Source organism: Accipiter gentilis, chromosome 31, assembly GCF_929443795.1.
Source record: "Accipiter gentilis chromosome 31, bAccGen1.1, whole genome shotgun sequence".
NCBI classification, from domain to species: domain Eukaryota; kingdom Metazoa; phylum Chordata; class Aves; order Accipitriformes; family Accipitridae; genus Astur; species Astur gentilis.
Genome location: NC_064910.1, coordinates 5,323,653 through 5,340,659, shown reverse-complemented (window position 1 = coordinate 5,340,659; position 17,007 = coordinate 5,323,653). Strand labels below are relative to the sequence as shown.

At 40.7% G+C, this 17,007-nt stretch overlaps 1 protein-coding gene across 2 annotated transcripts in view; it reads left to right on the top strand.

Annotated features, from left to right (window-relative positions):
* The window catches only part of MRPS9 (mitochondrial ribosomal protein S9), a 34,715-nt gene extending 29,224 nt beyond the window's left edge, over positions 1-5,491 (top strand). For both annotated transcript variants that reach the window (XM_049834327.1, XM_049834325.1), the window contains exons 8-11: positions 806-974; positions 2,763-2,871; positions 3,706-3,875; positions 5,284-5,491. In XM_049834327.1, the coding sequence (XP_049690284.1) occupies positions 806-974; positions 2,763-2,871; positions 3,706-3,875; positions 5,284-5,375 (540 nt within the window). In that variant the 3' untranslated portion in view covers positions 5,376-5,491. The remainder of the gene's footprint in view (positions 1-805; positions 975-2,762; positions 2,872-3,705; positions 3,876-5,283) is intronic.
* The last annotated feature ends 11,516 nt before the right edge of the window (positions 5,492-17,007 follow it).

Sequence of the window (17,007 nt, the reverse complement as noted above, 5' to 3'; positions counted from 1 at the left end):
TGTGAAAACTTCATTTTAGATGATAGCATACCTTTACATCTAGCGACCAGCTGTCTAGTGCTCCTGCCAGTAATACTTCATAACAGGACATCCCAGCTTTTAGCACAAATGGGTTAACACAGAGGTGTTTTACTCTTTAATCACATGTTGAAGAACTTTGGAGGGGGGTGTAAGGGGGAAGGAGAACCACACAGTAGCAAAGGATAATTTATTTCAAGAGGTTGCCCTTTAAGTCAAGTATCTCTTGAATTTTTAAATAGCTTGATTGTTCGGTTTTAAAGGAAATCATAAACATTAAAGTAACTCAGCTTGAACAGCCAAAGATAGGTAGATAGGTATTTCCTGTATATATTATGAAACATAATCATTTAAGAGGTTCAGTTTAGTGAAATAAAATTATTTCCAAGTCAATGAACATGCTGACTTACTGAAAATGAGGTGAAAACCTTTTTTCTTTTTGCCATTTTAATAAAACAATAATAAAAGAATGAAGACCCCCCTCAATGTTTTCTTTTAAAAAGTGAGATGAACTTCATTCTAATACAATAATCTTGTATTACAAAGGACTTGGTTATGCTTTGAATTAAAGTTTCATTGTTGCCTGAAGAAAGGACTAGGTATCTTTAGTCACACAGAAAATGATGCATCTGCATGCTGTTCTTAAGTCAGCATGTAGGTGCAAAAGTGTCATCTTGTCAGAAATCATCAATAAAAGTGAAGTAGGAAAGATCAATTATATAAAAATAGAAAGTTTTAGCAAATGCAATTACACTTGCATCCTTTAATGAAGTCTTGTTGTCTACAGTATTCAAGATTTATTCAACTCTTAGAAAAATTGATGGCGTTGCCATGTGTTGACATGGAGGAGAAGCATATACAAAAGTTTTCCAAAGAAGTTCCTGTGCAGTTAAAAAAGGTAGTTATTGAGCCCTTGAAGTATGATGAGCGAGGAGTGGCCTTCAGCACTGGTGAAGGTAATAATTTCAAGTTGGTTGGTACTGATGCAGAATTTTTTTCCTCTTCATACGACTTTCTTTATAGCATGTACAGCACTGCTGCATGTGTCACTACTTAATTTTACATTTTTATGTGTATATTGCATGTATAATTGTTAATTATGTTATGGCATACTAAGTTATGACATGGCCTGGTAACAAAGTGCAAGTTTTTGGCACAGAGTCTATCAACTGTTAGTTTTTATCTGTATTTCTGTACAGTAGTACCTCTGTAGAGAGGACCCTGTTGTGCTACATATTGTAGGATACAAAAGGACTTTCACTGCTGGCAAGAGCTGATTGTTGAACATAAAGGTCGGGGGACTGGGGGAGCACAAACACAGAGAATTGCATGGATGTAACAGTGTCGCTGCTTAGTATAGAAGTGGCCTGCTTACACCATCGAGTAACCTTTATCATTACTTTTGTGGGCTGTCCAGCAAAGGAGAATTTTAAGATGCAAAGACTAAATTGCAAGGCATTTGGATATTTACAAACAGCCTAGGAAAATGCAAAGAGGGAATTCCTAAATTTTTTTAAACAAGTGGATGAACAGCAGCTGGCATTATGGGACAGAGATGGGAATAGGTCTTTGGTACTGAGACAGAGGGGATGTTAGAGAAGAGCCATGAAGGTCTCTATCTTCTAAATAAAGACTGCTTACATTTTCAGTGGAGGGACACATAGTGAAAGAATGGTATATGATATGAGTGATTGTCTAGAAATGTAATGTAGCAACAACATATATAGGAAAGTCTGACTTTCTGGATAAAGCATATGCACTCACACACACTTTATGCTGTACATTTAAGAGGAATCTTAGTCAGAGATGACACGTATTCTTAAGCAACAGGCAGCAGATGATAATAAGAACGAAGGTTGCAGAGAATTTGAGGGGTAAAATGGTTAGAGAGTTCTGTTTTAGCTGGCCTGGCTTCAAGATGATGTGACAACAAGGAGATGGGAGAGCTCCAAACTGGGATTTAATTCACACTGGTTTTCAATAGTGTTTTCAGAACAGTAGTTACTGAAGTTTGATAAACATGCAACCCATGTTATTTAATAAAAGCCATCAGATTTTTAAGTTCAAGAACAGTCTTGTTTGTGTCCCATCACCCCCCTAAATTAAGAAAAATGTCCAATTTGTTTCATAATTCCTTTATCAGAATGATTGCTTCCTTTGTGCTATAGAAGATTGGTCTGAGGCTTTAGCAAAGAGTGTTTGTCATGGTTTAACTTGAAGTTAATGCACAGAAAGAGAACCGATTGTAAGTAGTAATTTCTGAGGAAACCATGCTAAATGATGCATAGGCATTGCTTATACCAGTATAGTTAAAGCGTTAACCTCTTCCATGTGAATGTTCTTAAACTTCTGTACCTTTGTACAATTTTTATAAAGTATTTTAATATTACTAGAAATTTTGCTTATGGTAAATGGTAAGTGTTCAACAAACTGTTTTTTTATATACTGTGACATTGCTGGGTCAAGACAGTGTCCTGATCTACTGAAATTATGGGAGGTAGAGTATTACCTCTCCCTCCTCCCACCACCCCTCCACCTTAATAGACATTGATTAAAATATATTGAAATCTAGTTGTTCATTGTTTGTATTTATTTCCTTCTCCTAATTTTTTTTTTGTTACCTCAGCCTCCAGAAAAAACAGCTGGTGCTGTATGAAAGTGTTGAGATTTGCTTAACTTCTTGGGCACTTGAAGTTCTGTAGAATATTGAAGCCTCATAACAGATTGGTTTTAATTCCTTTAAGGTACAAGAAAAACTGCAAAAGCTACTGCAGTAGTTTATGACAATGGGACTGGAAAAATTACAGTGAATGGAATAGACATTTTACATTACTTCCCAGTGCTACAGGACAGGTGAGAGCACTATGAAATGCTGTATTCTTACTGTACTTAAACTATTCCAGCGAAAGTCATGACATGCAATTATATTTTGGTGCTGTGTTCCACAGAGTTGATGCTATGGTATTGCTTCTGTATAACTATCTGTCTTATGAAAACTGGTCTTGCTTTTCCTCCTAGTTTTCAGGAGTCAGTAGTATAAGAACTGATAGGTAAGTCTTGCTCTGTGTTTCTTGTCTCCCTTTCTGAAGGGATGCAAAAACTAAGAGCACAGGCTATTTAGTTTGAATTTTGGTCCCCTTGGAAAGAGCTTGCAGTTTATTTTAAAAATAAACAGTGTCTTTAAGTGTTTCCTGAGAGATTTGCAAATTGTACGCATGTGTAATTACTCTGGCTTACAGTAACGTAGTGGAAGCAAACAAGGTGAGACGGTTCATGTAAAGCTTCAGATTTTGGGGATGTGCACAGTCTGATATAGAGAAGACGTCTCATAAGGCTGACATAAGGTTTCTATCCTTTACGTGATTTTTATTTTATATTGTGATTTCTTCTGAGCTCAAGAATAGAGTTGATGGATCTTGCCATCTATAGATAATTAGTGAAACAAAAGTAATTGTAAAACCGAACTTAAAATACTTACCACTGGCAGTTTGAATATGCTCCTAGCTGCTAATTTCCCATTGATTTAGTTGTTAACAGTAGGAAATCAGCAATGAATGCCTTTCTGGATCTCTGCCTGAAGTTAACTATGTTTTTGTATATACTATGATAAGAAATGTACATAGCGTGTAACTTTATATACATGTATCTATTTAATTTTTATTATGATGATTATTTTTTTATTTTTAGAGAACAGTTGTTGTTCCCCTTCCAGTTCCTTGACAGAGTTGGAAAACATGATATGGTTTGCACAGTCTCTGGTGGAGGAAGATCCGCACAGGCTGGAGCAATACGTTTAGCCTCTGCAAAAGCCTTAAGGAGTTTCGTGACAGAAAAGGAGGTGGAATTCATGAGGCAAGGTAGGAATTGAAATTATTTCAGTGTTTCTTGATGTGTTTCTGGTAATTAACGGAATTAATACAAGGATCATTTAAGGATCAGATAGCGCAAATTTGAGTTAATAATCCCAGTGAAACCTTGTGTATTGTATGAAAGGGATCTGCGTTTATTTGTAAACTGTTTTCACTTGTTTCCTAGCATCCTTTTTGTACATTTTGGGTGACTTCTTGAGCATTTTTCCATCTGTTCATGACCTCTCTTAGGTCTATTAATCAGCTTATATTGCTTCAAGATAGAATCACAAAACATGAATGTATATTCACCAACAAATAAATCTGGATCAGGCATTATTGAGCTGTAAGATACTGATTGTATTTTGTTTTACTTGGTTAGTTGCAGCTTGTTCATGTTTAAAAAAGTTTTATTCTCGAACATAAACACTAGAGGTTTAGCTTTCAAGGGATGGTAATGATGATAAACATTACTATGTGCCACTAGCCAGACTGAAGGAGCTTCTTTCCTCTCTTGCTTTATTTAGAGTTTACAAGTTACCTAGGATAAGACAGAACTCATTTGGATAACTGCAATATTTGATGCTTCTCAGTGATTAGATGGCATATTGTTTCAGCAAATACAGAATTATGAACAGTGAGCTTTTAATGATGCTCTTTCTGGACTAGTAGGGAGAATACCTGTGTGTATTACTGGCAGAACAGCTATGATTTTTTTTTTCCCACTCTATTGCCATCCACGGAAGTAAAGCTATCTTCATGCTATTATCTTTGCAACAAGTTTCTTTGATTATAGCTTTCAGTACTGACAAGTATGACTTGCTAGGAATACCCATGAAAACTGACATTGCAACGAGTTGGGTATCTGTGATGAGATCAGCATAATTCTGAATATGTTTTGGACATTGCCAAATATACTTTGGAAACACTAAGTGTACTTTTAAGCAGTGGTCTCCAAAGCGGGGTGTTGTGCAAGATGATCCATTGGGGTGCAGGAAGAAAATCTTAGAATTTCAGTAGTGTATATAATTTATAAATTAATAAATACACATATGTTGGGGGTGCTTGCTCAAAAATATTTTACTGATAGGAGTGCATGATCAAAAAAGATTTGGAGACCACTGTTCTAAAGGCTTAAGCAATATAGATATAAAACAATGTGGGATTATTTTAATGGTTTGGAAAGGAAAATGTGAAGCAGGTTCAGTTATTAAAGAAAAGTTAAAATGTTAGAGGATCTGATGAAATTCCTTTCAGTATGTTTTATACTGAACCCTTACCCTTCTAGATGTTACAATTCATATGCAAAGTTTTTGGCTGCCTTAAATCTCTGCCCCCCCCCCTCCCCCCCCCCGTAGTATATCTGTAATATTAACTAATAACAGCAAACAAATGGGTGTTTTTCTGTGTTTTGTAGCTGGACTATTAACACTTGACCCACGTGTGAAGGAACGTAAAAAGCCTGGTCAAGAGGGAGCCAGACGGAAATTCACCTGGAAAAAGCGCTAAGTCTGAGTATTTAAAGAATGACAGAACGGCTACCAGAATTTCAAACCATGCTGATTTATGATTTAAAACTGTTATATAAATATATTTAGTAATAAAGACTTTTTCCATTATAACTATTATGTTTTCTCTGTTTAAAGAAAGTTGTTTGTTGCTTTTTAAATTTATTTAAAATTGCGGTGTGATTTGCCAAAAGTGCCAGTTTTGCGTCTTGGCTCCACTGAAGTCAGTAACGATTTATGAAACTGTTGGTGCATTATAACTTCCAAAAATTGGTCTATTTGTTTAGTGACTTAACTATCTAAATTCTGGAATTAGGCAGCTCCTAACCACGTATTTGGACAACTTTGACATGCCTCCCTTTCTGCCTCACAGGTATCTGATGATAAGCGACAACTTCCCACCTAAGCTATGGTGGAGTTAAACTAGTGAGAATGTTACTGACAGTTGAGGGGATGTTGAGAGAGGAACAGTCACAGAGGATAACCTTTGCCTGTGGAATCAGTTGTCTCCAGGATGCCTCCCTAGGTTAAGGAGGGAGTGATTCAGAGCAAGTACCTAAATTTAGATGCTCTGAATCACCCTCTGGAGGAGTCAGTTTTTCTCCTCTTCCCCCAAATGCCGAAAGAGCTGGAGGGATTAGGCTGAAGTTAATCTTTTTAGAATACTCTTCTCCACCCCTTAAATCTCAAGGGGCCTGCTCAAGGAGGTGTGTTCCGAATATGGCTGATGCACTAAGATAGCATTGGACTCTTTGCCAAATACAGTCATAACTTCTTTTTTAAAATCAGAAGCAGGAGGTGATGACAGTGCTGCCCACCTCCTCTCTATAATTATAGCCTTCCGAAATAGATTAGTGGTTACAGCACTCGCCCAAAAGTGCAAGGTTTTGGTTTATTGCCAACTTCCTTCCTGGGACAGAGGTCAAATACATAGAGCTTCCAAGGAAGAGCATATCCTTCATCTTTCCTGTAGGAACTGGGCTACAGCAAAAAAGAGTATAAGGTTCATCTCACCAGGAGAAAGCAGAAATTTTTTTTCAACTCAGTAGCTTTAACAACAGGGCACCTTCCAACTTTCTCTTAATTTAGAAGACTTCAGTACTTGGATCTTTCTCCCCAGTCGGATTTTCTAAGCACTAGAGTATGTGCCCTGCTTCTTACTTGCTTTAGATTATACCAAAAATATTACACGCCGGAGGTAACAAAAGGTGCTAGTGGGTCACTGCAGGTGATAAACAACTACGAGTGATCTATATGGGTTGTCATTTTCCCAAGCACCATTCAAGAGGGGGCAGCAAGTAAATAGACCTCTTGAACTGAGTAAAACAGAGAAGGTCAGAAACTGGGTATGCATCCTTGACTGATGTGTTTGTGATTCCTTATTCCCCAAAGCCACTCTGTGCTTCTTTTAACTCTCAATTTCATGAGAATACTCAGTAAACTTGGGCAAGATTTCACATTGCGTAGGTAGTTAATTGAAATATGTGACTCTACAGCTACCCGAAAGGAGGTTGTAGTGAGGTGAGTGTTGGTCTCTTCTCCCAAGTAACAAATGATAGGACAAGAGGAGATGGCCTCAAGTTGTACCAGGGGAGGTTTAGATTGGATATTAGGAAAAATTTCTTCACTGAAAGGGTTATCAAGCATTGGCACAGGCTGACCAGGGAAGCGGTGGAGTCACCATCCCTGGAGGTATTTAAAAGACGTGTAGATGTGGTGCTTAGGGACATGGTTTAGTGGTGGACTTGGCAGTGCTGGGTTTATGGTTGAACTCGATGATCTTAAGGGTCTTTTTCAACCTAAATGATTCTATGATTCTATGACTTAAGTTGAATTCAACAGCTGAGGCAATTTGCCTGACTCTGAAAAACAAATGGGGGTTGCATGAGATGTTTTACACTAAGGCAAATACAAAATGACTTCATTAGCATTTCTGCTAATTTTACTCTGAATTGTTTTGTGTGTAGCAAAATAACTCTGTCATGTTTCAGTAAAAGCTGTGACTTGTAATAAAAGCATTCAGTAAATATCCATGCTGGGACAGTACCTAAGGATTCTTTTGACATGCTTATGTAACAAAACATATATAAACACATGGACTTAAATGAAGGTGTTAGCTGAAGAAGATATAGGAGATTAAATAGTAGAATTTTTATCTGAAGACAAATGAAAATCAATCAGCTTGACCATATTAATTTTCCTACCTCATTATTAGGCAATAAAGCTGTGAGTGCAACAGCATATCAGTACTTAAAACATATAAAGTCTTTTATCATGTTTTAAAGGATTTCTTAGCGTTTTACCTTCTAAAAAAGCATGGACATGGCCTTTGGTGTTTAGACCCAGCAAAAATTTTAGGCAGGGCAAAAGTTTCAGAATTTATCACAACTTTTTAGGGAAGTCCCTAGAAATAATAGTTAATGCTGTGCAGCCAGGTCACTTGCTTCATAGCTACTTATTCAGGCTTCCAACTAATTCTGAAACAGCCAAAAGAGAGAAGCATTTTGAAAAGAAAAACAGAATTGTATGTACTTTTTGCATTTTTCATTTGTATGAGGTTCCTCTCAATCATCTGCAATACACGTCAACATTTAGGAGTTAGGAGATGAAATAATTGTGTTAAGGAGGACTATTTCTGTAGTGTTAAAGGATTAAAAAGTGAGACTACCATTTTTTTCACTCATTTTTACAGATTCCTCAGAACGGAAGTATTTTATGGGAGAACCAAATAAGGAAATTTCATTGGGGTTGCTAATTTTGGTTTGTGACAGCAGCACAGTAGTAGAATTGGTTTATTGGTTGGAATAATCTGGTTTAACTTCCCATTCCCCTCATTCCCTTGCATTCCCAAGGTTATTGAAAGAATCAGTCCTGAACCCCTGCCTACTAACTGTGTCCGAGCCAGGCTTCTCGGGTCTCAATTTTGCACCACTTGCAGTGTGGACCAACTTATCTTGTCCACAAGATTTCAGAAAAGTGTCCTGAATGTGACAGGTGCTCATACTTTAAAGTATTTTCCAAATGTGGGCAAAAAGACATAAGCCTTCTGTGCTTTCTGGTCAAGGTATGTTGTGATTCATCCAGGCAGTTCCCCCCCCCTCCCTTGATGTTTTGCTTTGAGTTAAGTTGCCAAAATTGTCTCTAAGACAAATGGAACATATCTGTGCCATTGATTTCTGGTAACTGTCACATTTCTCTAGTGTCTCAGTAGGTAAAGCTGTAAGGATATTTCAGTTTTGTATAAATGCTGCTATGTTACCACAAGATGGAGCAGTTTGCAACCTAATGAAACGAGCTATTTTCAAGAAAGGTATGTAGATACTTGGGAGAGAAATGATGAATTTTCCTTACAAATAGTGATTTTATAACAACAGATTAATACAAAAATAAATGTATTGGGTTTCAAAAGGGTAGATTCAGGTTGTCTTTCGGTTTTTTTTCCTCCTGACAAGAGAAACAGATTTTAGTGAGAAATAATAAATATCAGTTAATGCTAGTTTTGGGTGATCTAATTTTGATGTATAAGTAATACCTCCAAATTAATACTATAATATTATGCTAAGAAATGCCAGCTGATCTGTGGAGTTTGGAAATGGTACAGTAACATTGTGCCAGTCATCACAAAGTTAGAATCACAGAAGGGTTTGGGTTGGAAGGGACCTTAAAGACCACCTAGTTCTGATCCCCCTGCCATGGGCAGGGACACCTTCCACCAGTCCAGGTTGCTCCAAGCCCCATCCAACCTGGCCTTGAACACAGCTTCTCTGGGCGAACTGTTCTAATGCCTCACCATACTCATTGTAAAGAATTTCTGCCTTATGTCAACCTAAACCTACCCTTAGCAATCTCATACTAATCATGTACATAACTAATAAATATAATTATTTAGATAAAATGCCAGAAGTCAGTTTTGGCTAAGGGGTAGGGGACTTGTTACTGAAACTGCATCTCATCTGTACAGTTATAGAAAATCCCTGTCCATACAGAAATTAATTTTCAGTTTTCTGTGATATTTTATATAGATGAGAATTCATGGGCTGGAATCAGAAGCAAATGTATTTTTCATGCTCTGCTAGCCCCCAGTGGGTGTTGGTTGTAGTAGCTTAATAAATGTCCTGCAAAACATGTGAACAGAAATTGCTGCCTGTGTACCTGCCCACATAAACATAGCAGCGTGGGAGAAGAACAAAACACACAAACGAACAGGCAGTAATGGTTTCAGACATCACATTGCGTAGAATCCGCCCTCAACCACTAGGTCAGCAATCACCTTCACTGTTAGTTTTCAGTATTAAATAACTGAATATTGAAGTCTTTCTGGTAGGCAGTTCCAATCCCACCTGCCATTTGTCTCCTAGTTACCAGCCATGTCAGCAGGAATGGGTGCTCCTCTGCTCGGCGACGAGCTTGCTTATTTTGAAGGAAAAAAGCCTTGGGTGCTCCACAGAGGAGGTCTGTTATTTCAACACACTAAATCTTTAAGGTGTTCAAGACGTGTGCTGACCATTTCTTCATCATTTCAATAAATGCAGATGCTGAAAGTACTGACATAGCAATGTAACCAGAGTGGTGGGTGCTTGCCACGGGTCATGGAAGCAATTTCAGACTAACGCATGATTAGCAGGAGCTACGTGATGATGCACTAACACTTTCTTCTGAAAGTGCCTGTTTGCCTCTGAGCTCAACAAAAGCAAATTCTCTGTTCCAGGATGGCTCCCCAATACCTTCCTGCTTGCCTGCTTACCCTTTAGTAACTGCCGTTTCTCCTAAGATGTGATGGTGCCAAGATAAAGGTGATTTCACCGGTGGTACCAGGGCAGCCCTGCAGAGTTTGGGTTGGTGGTGCCTCTAAAACTTTGACCTATACCTTACACCTTGAGCGCTGGATCGTATATAGGCAGTGGGAGCTGTAATGCTTTTCAGCTGGTGGAGGTATGCACAGGATTTTTTTGTTTAAACTTGTGGTCGTAGAATGTAACAGAGGTTTTAGAGGAAAATATTGTGCAAAGCAAGAGCTGTATAGATTATTTGTTGTCAACAATAAAATGATAACAATAAAGTGATAAAAATATTGTTATATGCTGCATAACAGAGGAAGAAGAGGTCATGGCTTTGTAAAGGACTGTGTGACTTATTCTTACATACTGCTTTTCACAGTTGGGCTGAGCACCACATACCCGTCTCTGCAAGTGTGAGTTTAGCCAGCAAAATCCCTCTGAGGGCTCCTACGTGGGAACACCAATGCCTGAGAAGGCTGACATGCACACGGAAAACACGGTGTGAGACACAACATCTGCTTCGTTCAACTTCATTGCAAAAAGGAGAACGCAAGCACACGGTTACACAATATCCTCCCTGCTCAGCTCACCTCTAAAATCATGTAAGTTTATAGCAGAAAGCTGCATCGTCGGGATCTTCCGACGTTCTGCTGCGTGCCAACTTTCACGCTCAACCCGCGATGGACATCCCCACCTCGGTGAGCAGCGTTGGGGATAGCTGTGGAAAACCCACCAGCAGCTGCTGCGGTGGTGCGTTGCAGTGCCAGGCTTGGTGCTGGTGGGTTTGCTGTCGGTGTTTGCTGCAAGAGGGAAGTGAGACTCGGAAAGATCTCACTGAGGCTGGCAAGTTCTGGTGGGGATGGACCTCTAGGATCTCTTATTTAGTAATGTTCACCCGTGGATTATATCACCTGCAAGGTAGGAATTTGGTTTTCTCCTCACTCAGCTGCAGTTAAATTCCGAGGAATTAAAAACTTCTTCTTTTGTGAGACCTTGACATGAGTGCTGACATTTCTTGGATGTTTTTGAGCCAAAACCACAGGGGTCCCTTCTGTATCTTTCACCTGAGACAGCTATTTCTTTGCTAGGAGAACTGATGAGACATACAGGTTTAGCAGTCAGCTTCCCTCATAGAGTTTCTTTCTCTGTGAAATAGTCACATTGAGACCTATTCTAAATCTGCCCCCCCCCCCCCCCCCCCCCCGCCCCCAGCATTACCTCTGAACTGGGTTTAATTTCAGAGGTTAAGCAAACAGGCAGATTATTTTCTCCTCTAAGTGCGTGCTTCCAAGGCTGAAGGGCTCATTTGTACTCAAGTTGCAAAGAACACTTAATGATTTTATTTAACTAAGGCAAAATGAGAAAGGAAAACGATATTTAGAAAATTTCATTAGAAAAACATTTGCTTCTTTGTTTCTATAACAGCAAGATTACTGGGTAATCTCTGCCTTAACTCATCGGGGATAGCTGATTGCATCAGGTATGCCGATGGAGCTGATATCGATGGGCTGAGCGTGCAAAGCATACACATTACCCTCTGGAAGACTCGTGCCTCAGACCAGGAACGTGCAAAACGGCTGCCCCATAAGGATATCCCAAGGTACAAAACAAAAACTAGGCAGGAGGTGGAATAGCTCAGAGCAGCAGCAGAAAGTCAAGGGCAACTGAATTTGCTGGAGCACCAAGCCAACCCTCCCGGCTGCTGAAGCCTGGGCAGGTTCTAGGAAAGGAACGAGCCCAGGCAGTTAATTGCTGCTCAGCGTGGAAGCTGTGGCACCGACTGACGCAGCGACGGTGTCTAGCGCTTCAACCATTTGGGATGTCACCATCTCATTCGTGAGGGATGGGGTCCCGGATCTCCCACCAAGCCACCAGCCAGCGGGTGAGTCGGAGGCAGGCGGCTTTTTGCACGGGCAGAGGATGTGCCTCTTCCCTCCTTCAGTGTGGCCAGTCCGTATTCCGTCATTTGCCAAAAAAAAAAAAAAAAAGGGGGGGGGACGCCGACTGTGTTTCGTAATCCGCTGTGAGTTTGTTTTTACCTTGAGGAGCTTATAATTTACAAACATAACGCTTTAGTTCAGCATGAAGTTTGTCAGATGTTTAACATCAAAAGTCAAGGCTTCATCCACTGCCTGAGCTTGGCATAAATCTGATTGGTTTCTTTTGTAGAAAGCCAATTTAGGAATCAATTATATATTGTAACGGGCGTGAAAACAGCTCCTCTTTGGTCATTGTAGTAGATTACAGCTTGTAGTCTGACATCACTTAACTGCGTAGCAAATTGTCTGAAAATGAAAACTCCTATTAGGACACTTAAAAAATTTCTGTTTCAAAATGACTACTTAACAACCATTAAAGCATCTTTATAGAAATGTCACTACCCTCATTACATCTGTACCTTTGGTTAGATTCTTTCCCCCTTTCCAATTTTCCCCCAGCATCTTGCAGCTTGCCCATTATTTGGATGTATAATTAGAAATCCATTATTATGTTTTATGGAGATGTAAAGAGTAGGAAGAAAGCTGCGTAACTACTTTTTACATGCAGCATGCAAATTATCCACCTTGTGTATTTTGGCTCTGAATGTTCCGCAGATGTAGTTTCATTTCCCTTGGATCTCTGTTTACCCATTTTTATTGCTAGTCATCAAGTATAGCAGCAGAAAAATCAAAATAGGAGGGGGGAGGAACCTTCCCATAGAAGCAGCTTAGCATGCCCCCATCGCAGACTGGTATCGACGATAATGTGCTTCACCTACGCAGTTCTGTGCACGGCTGTTATTTATAATAGACGGCCACGGAAACGGTAGGGGTAATCGACATCGCATGAGAAAACGGTCACTGTCAAAGCTGAATAGTTGGGAAAGCGCTTTGAAAGATACGATTTAAAAGGTTCTATTCAGAAACCGTGCGCATTGAGGAAGGATTCAGGATGGGGTTTCGACTGTACCTCACAGCTGAGAACGAGCAAACGCTGTTTTCCTCAGCCTGACTCTTCCAGCTGACATTTGTTCTGGTCTCGCCTAAGGGTCACATCCTGCTGTGTGATACCCTCAGGACCTGAGCCAAAGTCAGTGGAAATCTTACGGACTTCATGGGACACCTCTAAGAGGGGAGAGGTCTCAGTGCAATGGCCTTAAAGCAAAAATTACTTTAAACCGGCGTTGGCCATTGGGTCTGATACAAGTGTAGGAAAGTGGTTCTTGGAGAAAGTATAAAAGCACATAAACTTTCTTTTTTGGAGGGGTAGGAGGAGGGTGCCAGTGTCTGAGGAGCAGCTGGCTTCCCAGGGAAGAAGGAGCCTCCTGAACGGGGGTCTGCCAGAGCTGTGTTATGGGAATTATGATTGTACGTTGTGCATGGTGGTGTTCTCTGGTTTAGTGGCTCAGTGTAACTTTCTGACTCTGAAATTTAAAAAAAAAAAAAGGGCAAAGTGCACCTAGTAGATATACATTTTAAAAAAATATTTTTTTCCTGAATGCTATTTTTTCTGATTCCTTTAGCCACCGACTGGACAAACCCAGATATAACACCTCTACAGTATGCAGATTTTTCCCCATTCTGAATTGCTGCTGGTTTTACTTAGCTTTTCATTTCATATAAGTGGCAAAATACATTGCCCAAGAGTATCAGTCTCTTTTAGTCATGGCAAAAGTAAGAAACAGAATCAGGTCAACCAGACGTTGCCACTTAATGATAAAGTAGTATTTGATCAGTGTATTATATGCATATATATGCACACACACACAAATGCATATGTATGCACGCACACATATGCATGCAGTTACTGTGCACATAGATTATATGTATTAGAACTAGGGAAGATAGTTTATTCTTTCTGATATAAAAAAGAAATTTATTTCTTGAGCTAATTTGAAAACTATGCCATAGTTATGACTTAGGGAAGTCATGTAGCTATAAAGACTGGAGCAAGACTGGAGCAATTCAGAATAATGTCGCAATTAAGAAGTTCTTACGGTGCTGGGCTAGGAGATGGGAAATAGTTCAGCTCCTGCTCCTTTCCAGAGCTCCTATGTGATTACAGAGAAATTGCTTACCGCCTGCCCACGAGCTGCAGGAATTTGGTGACACTCAAACAGTGGGAATGGCACTAGATGCCTGCTTAGCTCTTGGTCTTTCTGACAGCGTCCAAGCTTTCAGTAGAGAATCCAAGTAAGAGAGTGCTAATGCCTGGCACCCTGACCTCGTCCGTCCTGCTCACGGGCAGCGCGGAGCTCGTGCTGTGTCCTGAGCCAAGTCCTCGTGTCCGATAGGAGCGGAGATGCTGCTCTCGGAGAAGACCAGCGTTGCCTCCTCATCTGCTCCGAGCTGGCCGCCAGCCCTCCAAGGGCTGAGTTCAACAGGCTTTGGGGACTTCTTGAACCTAACGTGGCTACGCAACTTTTAACTGGTGGTCAGACCTGGCCTTATGGCTGTTTGGAATTGTAGATGAAACAGAATTATGTTTCTAGGATGAGAGGCTGCGCTGGGCCACGGAAGGGAGAAAAGATGGGGCAGGAGAGCAGGTCGGACCTTTTGTTTCTGCTGCCGTTAGCAGTGCCGGAGAGGTACGACGAACGACCGCCGCTTTGGGGTGGCAGCCATCCTTCCTCAAAAACGAGTGACATTCTTTCTCTGTGTCTTCGCCGCCTCCTTCCCCTCCTCCCGATGGCAGCCACGCTGAGCCCCGCGTGCTTGAGAGAGGCAGTAACGCTACGGCCGGTTGGTTGCACCCAGAATTTTGCTCCCCCAGGCGATGCGCTCGCTGTGCCTAAACCAAGGCTGTCCTGCTCGCCAGGCGGGAGAAGGCGGCTTTGTCCCAGCCGGAGATCTGCCACGGTCATACCCAGGCACGACCGAAGAGCGACAAGGCTGCGTTTGTGCAAACCTGAATACGTTTTTCGTTTTAGACAAGAAGGGCTGCTGTAGCATCTTAGCCTTCCCTGAAGGAGAGAGCGGGATTTGAAGGCAGCGGGGTTGTTGCTTGTGTATCACCGTGGCTGGCAACAGCTTTTAGGCGAACCTGTGGCTGGGGGGGACTTCGGTCAGCGCGGTGACGCAGTTCGGCCAGGTAGGGACCAGAAAGACTCTAGCGCAGTCCTGTCCCATTTACGGGTTGTGTCTTGCAGGTCCGACAGCTGTAGAAACTTTTTTTAATCACCAGTTTAAGAAGACATATCTCTGGATACATCCAGGGAGTAGATCTGTTGAGGAAGCAGGTGCCAGTTTTCCATAGTTACTTTTAAGAGCCAAATTGTGCTTTAGTGCTGATTTTTAGTTTTAAGGCAATATTGAGAATTTAAAAACCCTTCTTTTTAATTTTTTTTTATTTATTTTTTATTTGATCCAGCTGGAGCTTGTACTTCCTCTTTAACTTTTTCTTTTATTATTTAAAATCCTTAATTATCCGAGACAAAATTGGTAAGGAAATCTGCAGAATCTAGGGATTCCACAGAGCTCTCTCTATAAACACTCAGGCTATTCACTGTTGCCAAATAGACGTGCCAACTCTGAAACACCCACCCACTCCCTCCTTCTGCTGCAGCAAACTAATAAGCGCATTGATTACATTCATTTAAAGAAAAACACTGCTCTTTTAATCTTTACATTCCGCATGCTTTAGATTTCTGATTACGAGAGATATCCTGTTTATCACACATCATGTGGTGAAAAAGCTACTTGACACACCTCAACGCATTAGATATTTTAAAAGAATATTTTATAGGGTACCAGCAAGTGGTAGTAGGAGATAATTATCATTTCCTGCAAGCTGTTGTTGTACTATTCGCAAGATGAACAAGAGGTCTCTTAAACGTGATTTTTGTAAAGGTCCCTTAAATGCCTTCAATCCCCCCAAACAAAAATGTTCACATGCAGTTTCTCTCTTCCTTCCCTCTCCTTTCCCCCCCTCTCCCCTCCAAAATCTGGAAGAACTTTGTTATAATTATATGAGACGACCATGTGATGCCTATTTCACTGCTCTATAGAAATTAGTCATTAAGAATGACAATTATATAGTTATATATAGGTTTATATGTATACATATTATATATATAAGAAAGGAAATACAAAATCATACGCATGTATGGTACCTGACTGATAAAATGTATAATGCACATTTAAGCCAAACTGGAGACCCACTGCTTTAAAGATTAGAACAACTTTTTTTTTGACTTGAAGACTGGCAGGAGCGTCCCGAGTCCCGAGCGTCCCATCTCCCACTCACATTCAGTGGGAGCAGTGCTCCTGCTCCATCAACAGTCCCATCACTCCGTGACTGAGACCACGCTGAGAAAAGAAGAGCCACAGGAGCTAAAATTCACCGGTAACGTATTATACACAGCCTGTATACTTCTGAAGAGAAAGACTGGTCTTGGTCTCCTCGCCCAGCTCTCCCGGTTCCTTTGCAGCGTGCCGTTCCCCCACTGCAACGGTGATGCAATTAGAGCATCAACATTTAAAGCATCGGTTGGTAATAATTGCCGTAATCTAATGCCAGCCTGCGGTTTTTAACAGGAATTTCAGAAAAGGAGCCGGGAAGTGCTGGACAGAGAGTCCCCGTGGAAATTCAGCTCAGTGCCCAAACTGGTTCTCCGGAGCACTAGTGCAGTCTGCGTGGCAAGTGTGGTGGGACAGGGAACCAGTACAGAGCCGTACTGTTAAGTTAAGTAAGTTAAGTTAAGTTACTTAACTTGTTAAGGGTTAAGTAAGGGGAGATAAAGGGAGGCCCCTTCTGCGAGTATTATGTACAAAAATGAATTAATAAGAGAAATGACGCACTGCAAGACGGTGAGAAAAGTAACTATGCGGCTGCCAGTGGCCTTAAAAACTTGATTTTGAAGCTCTAAAAGAGACT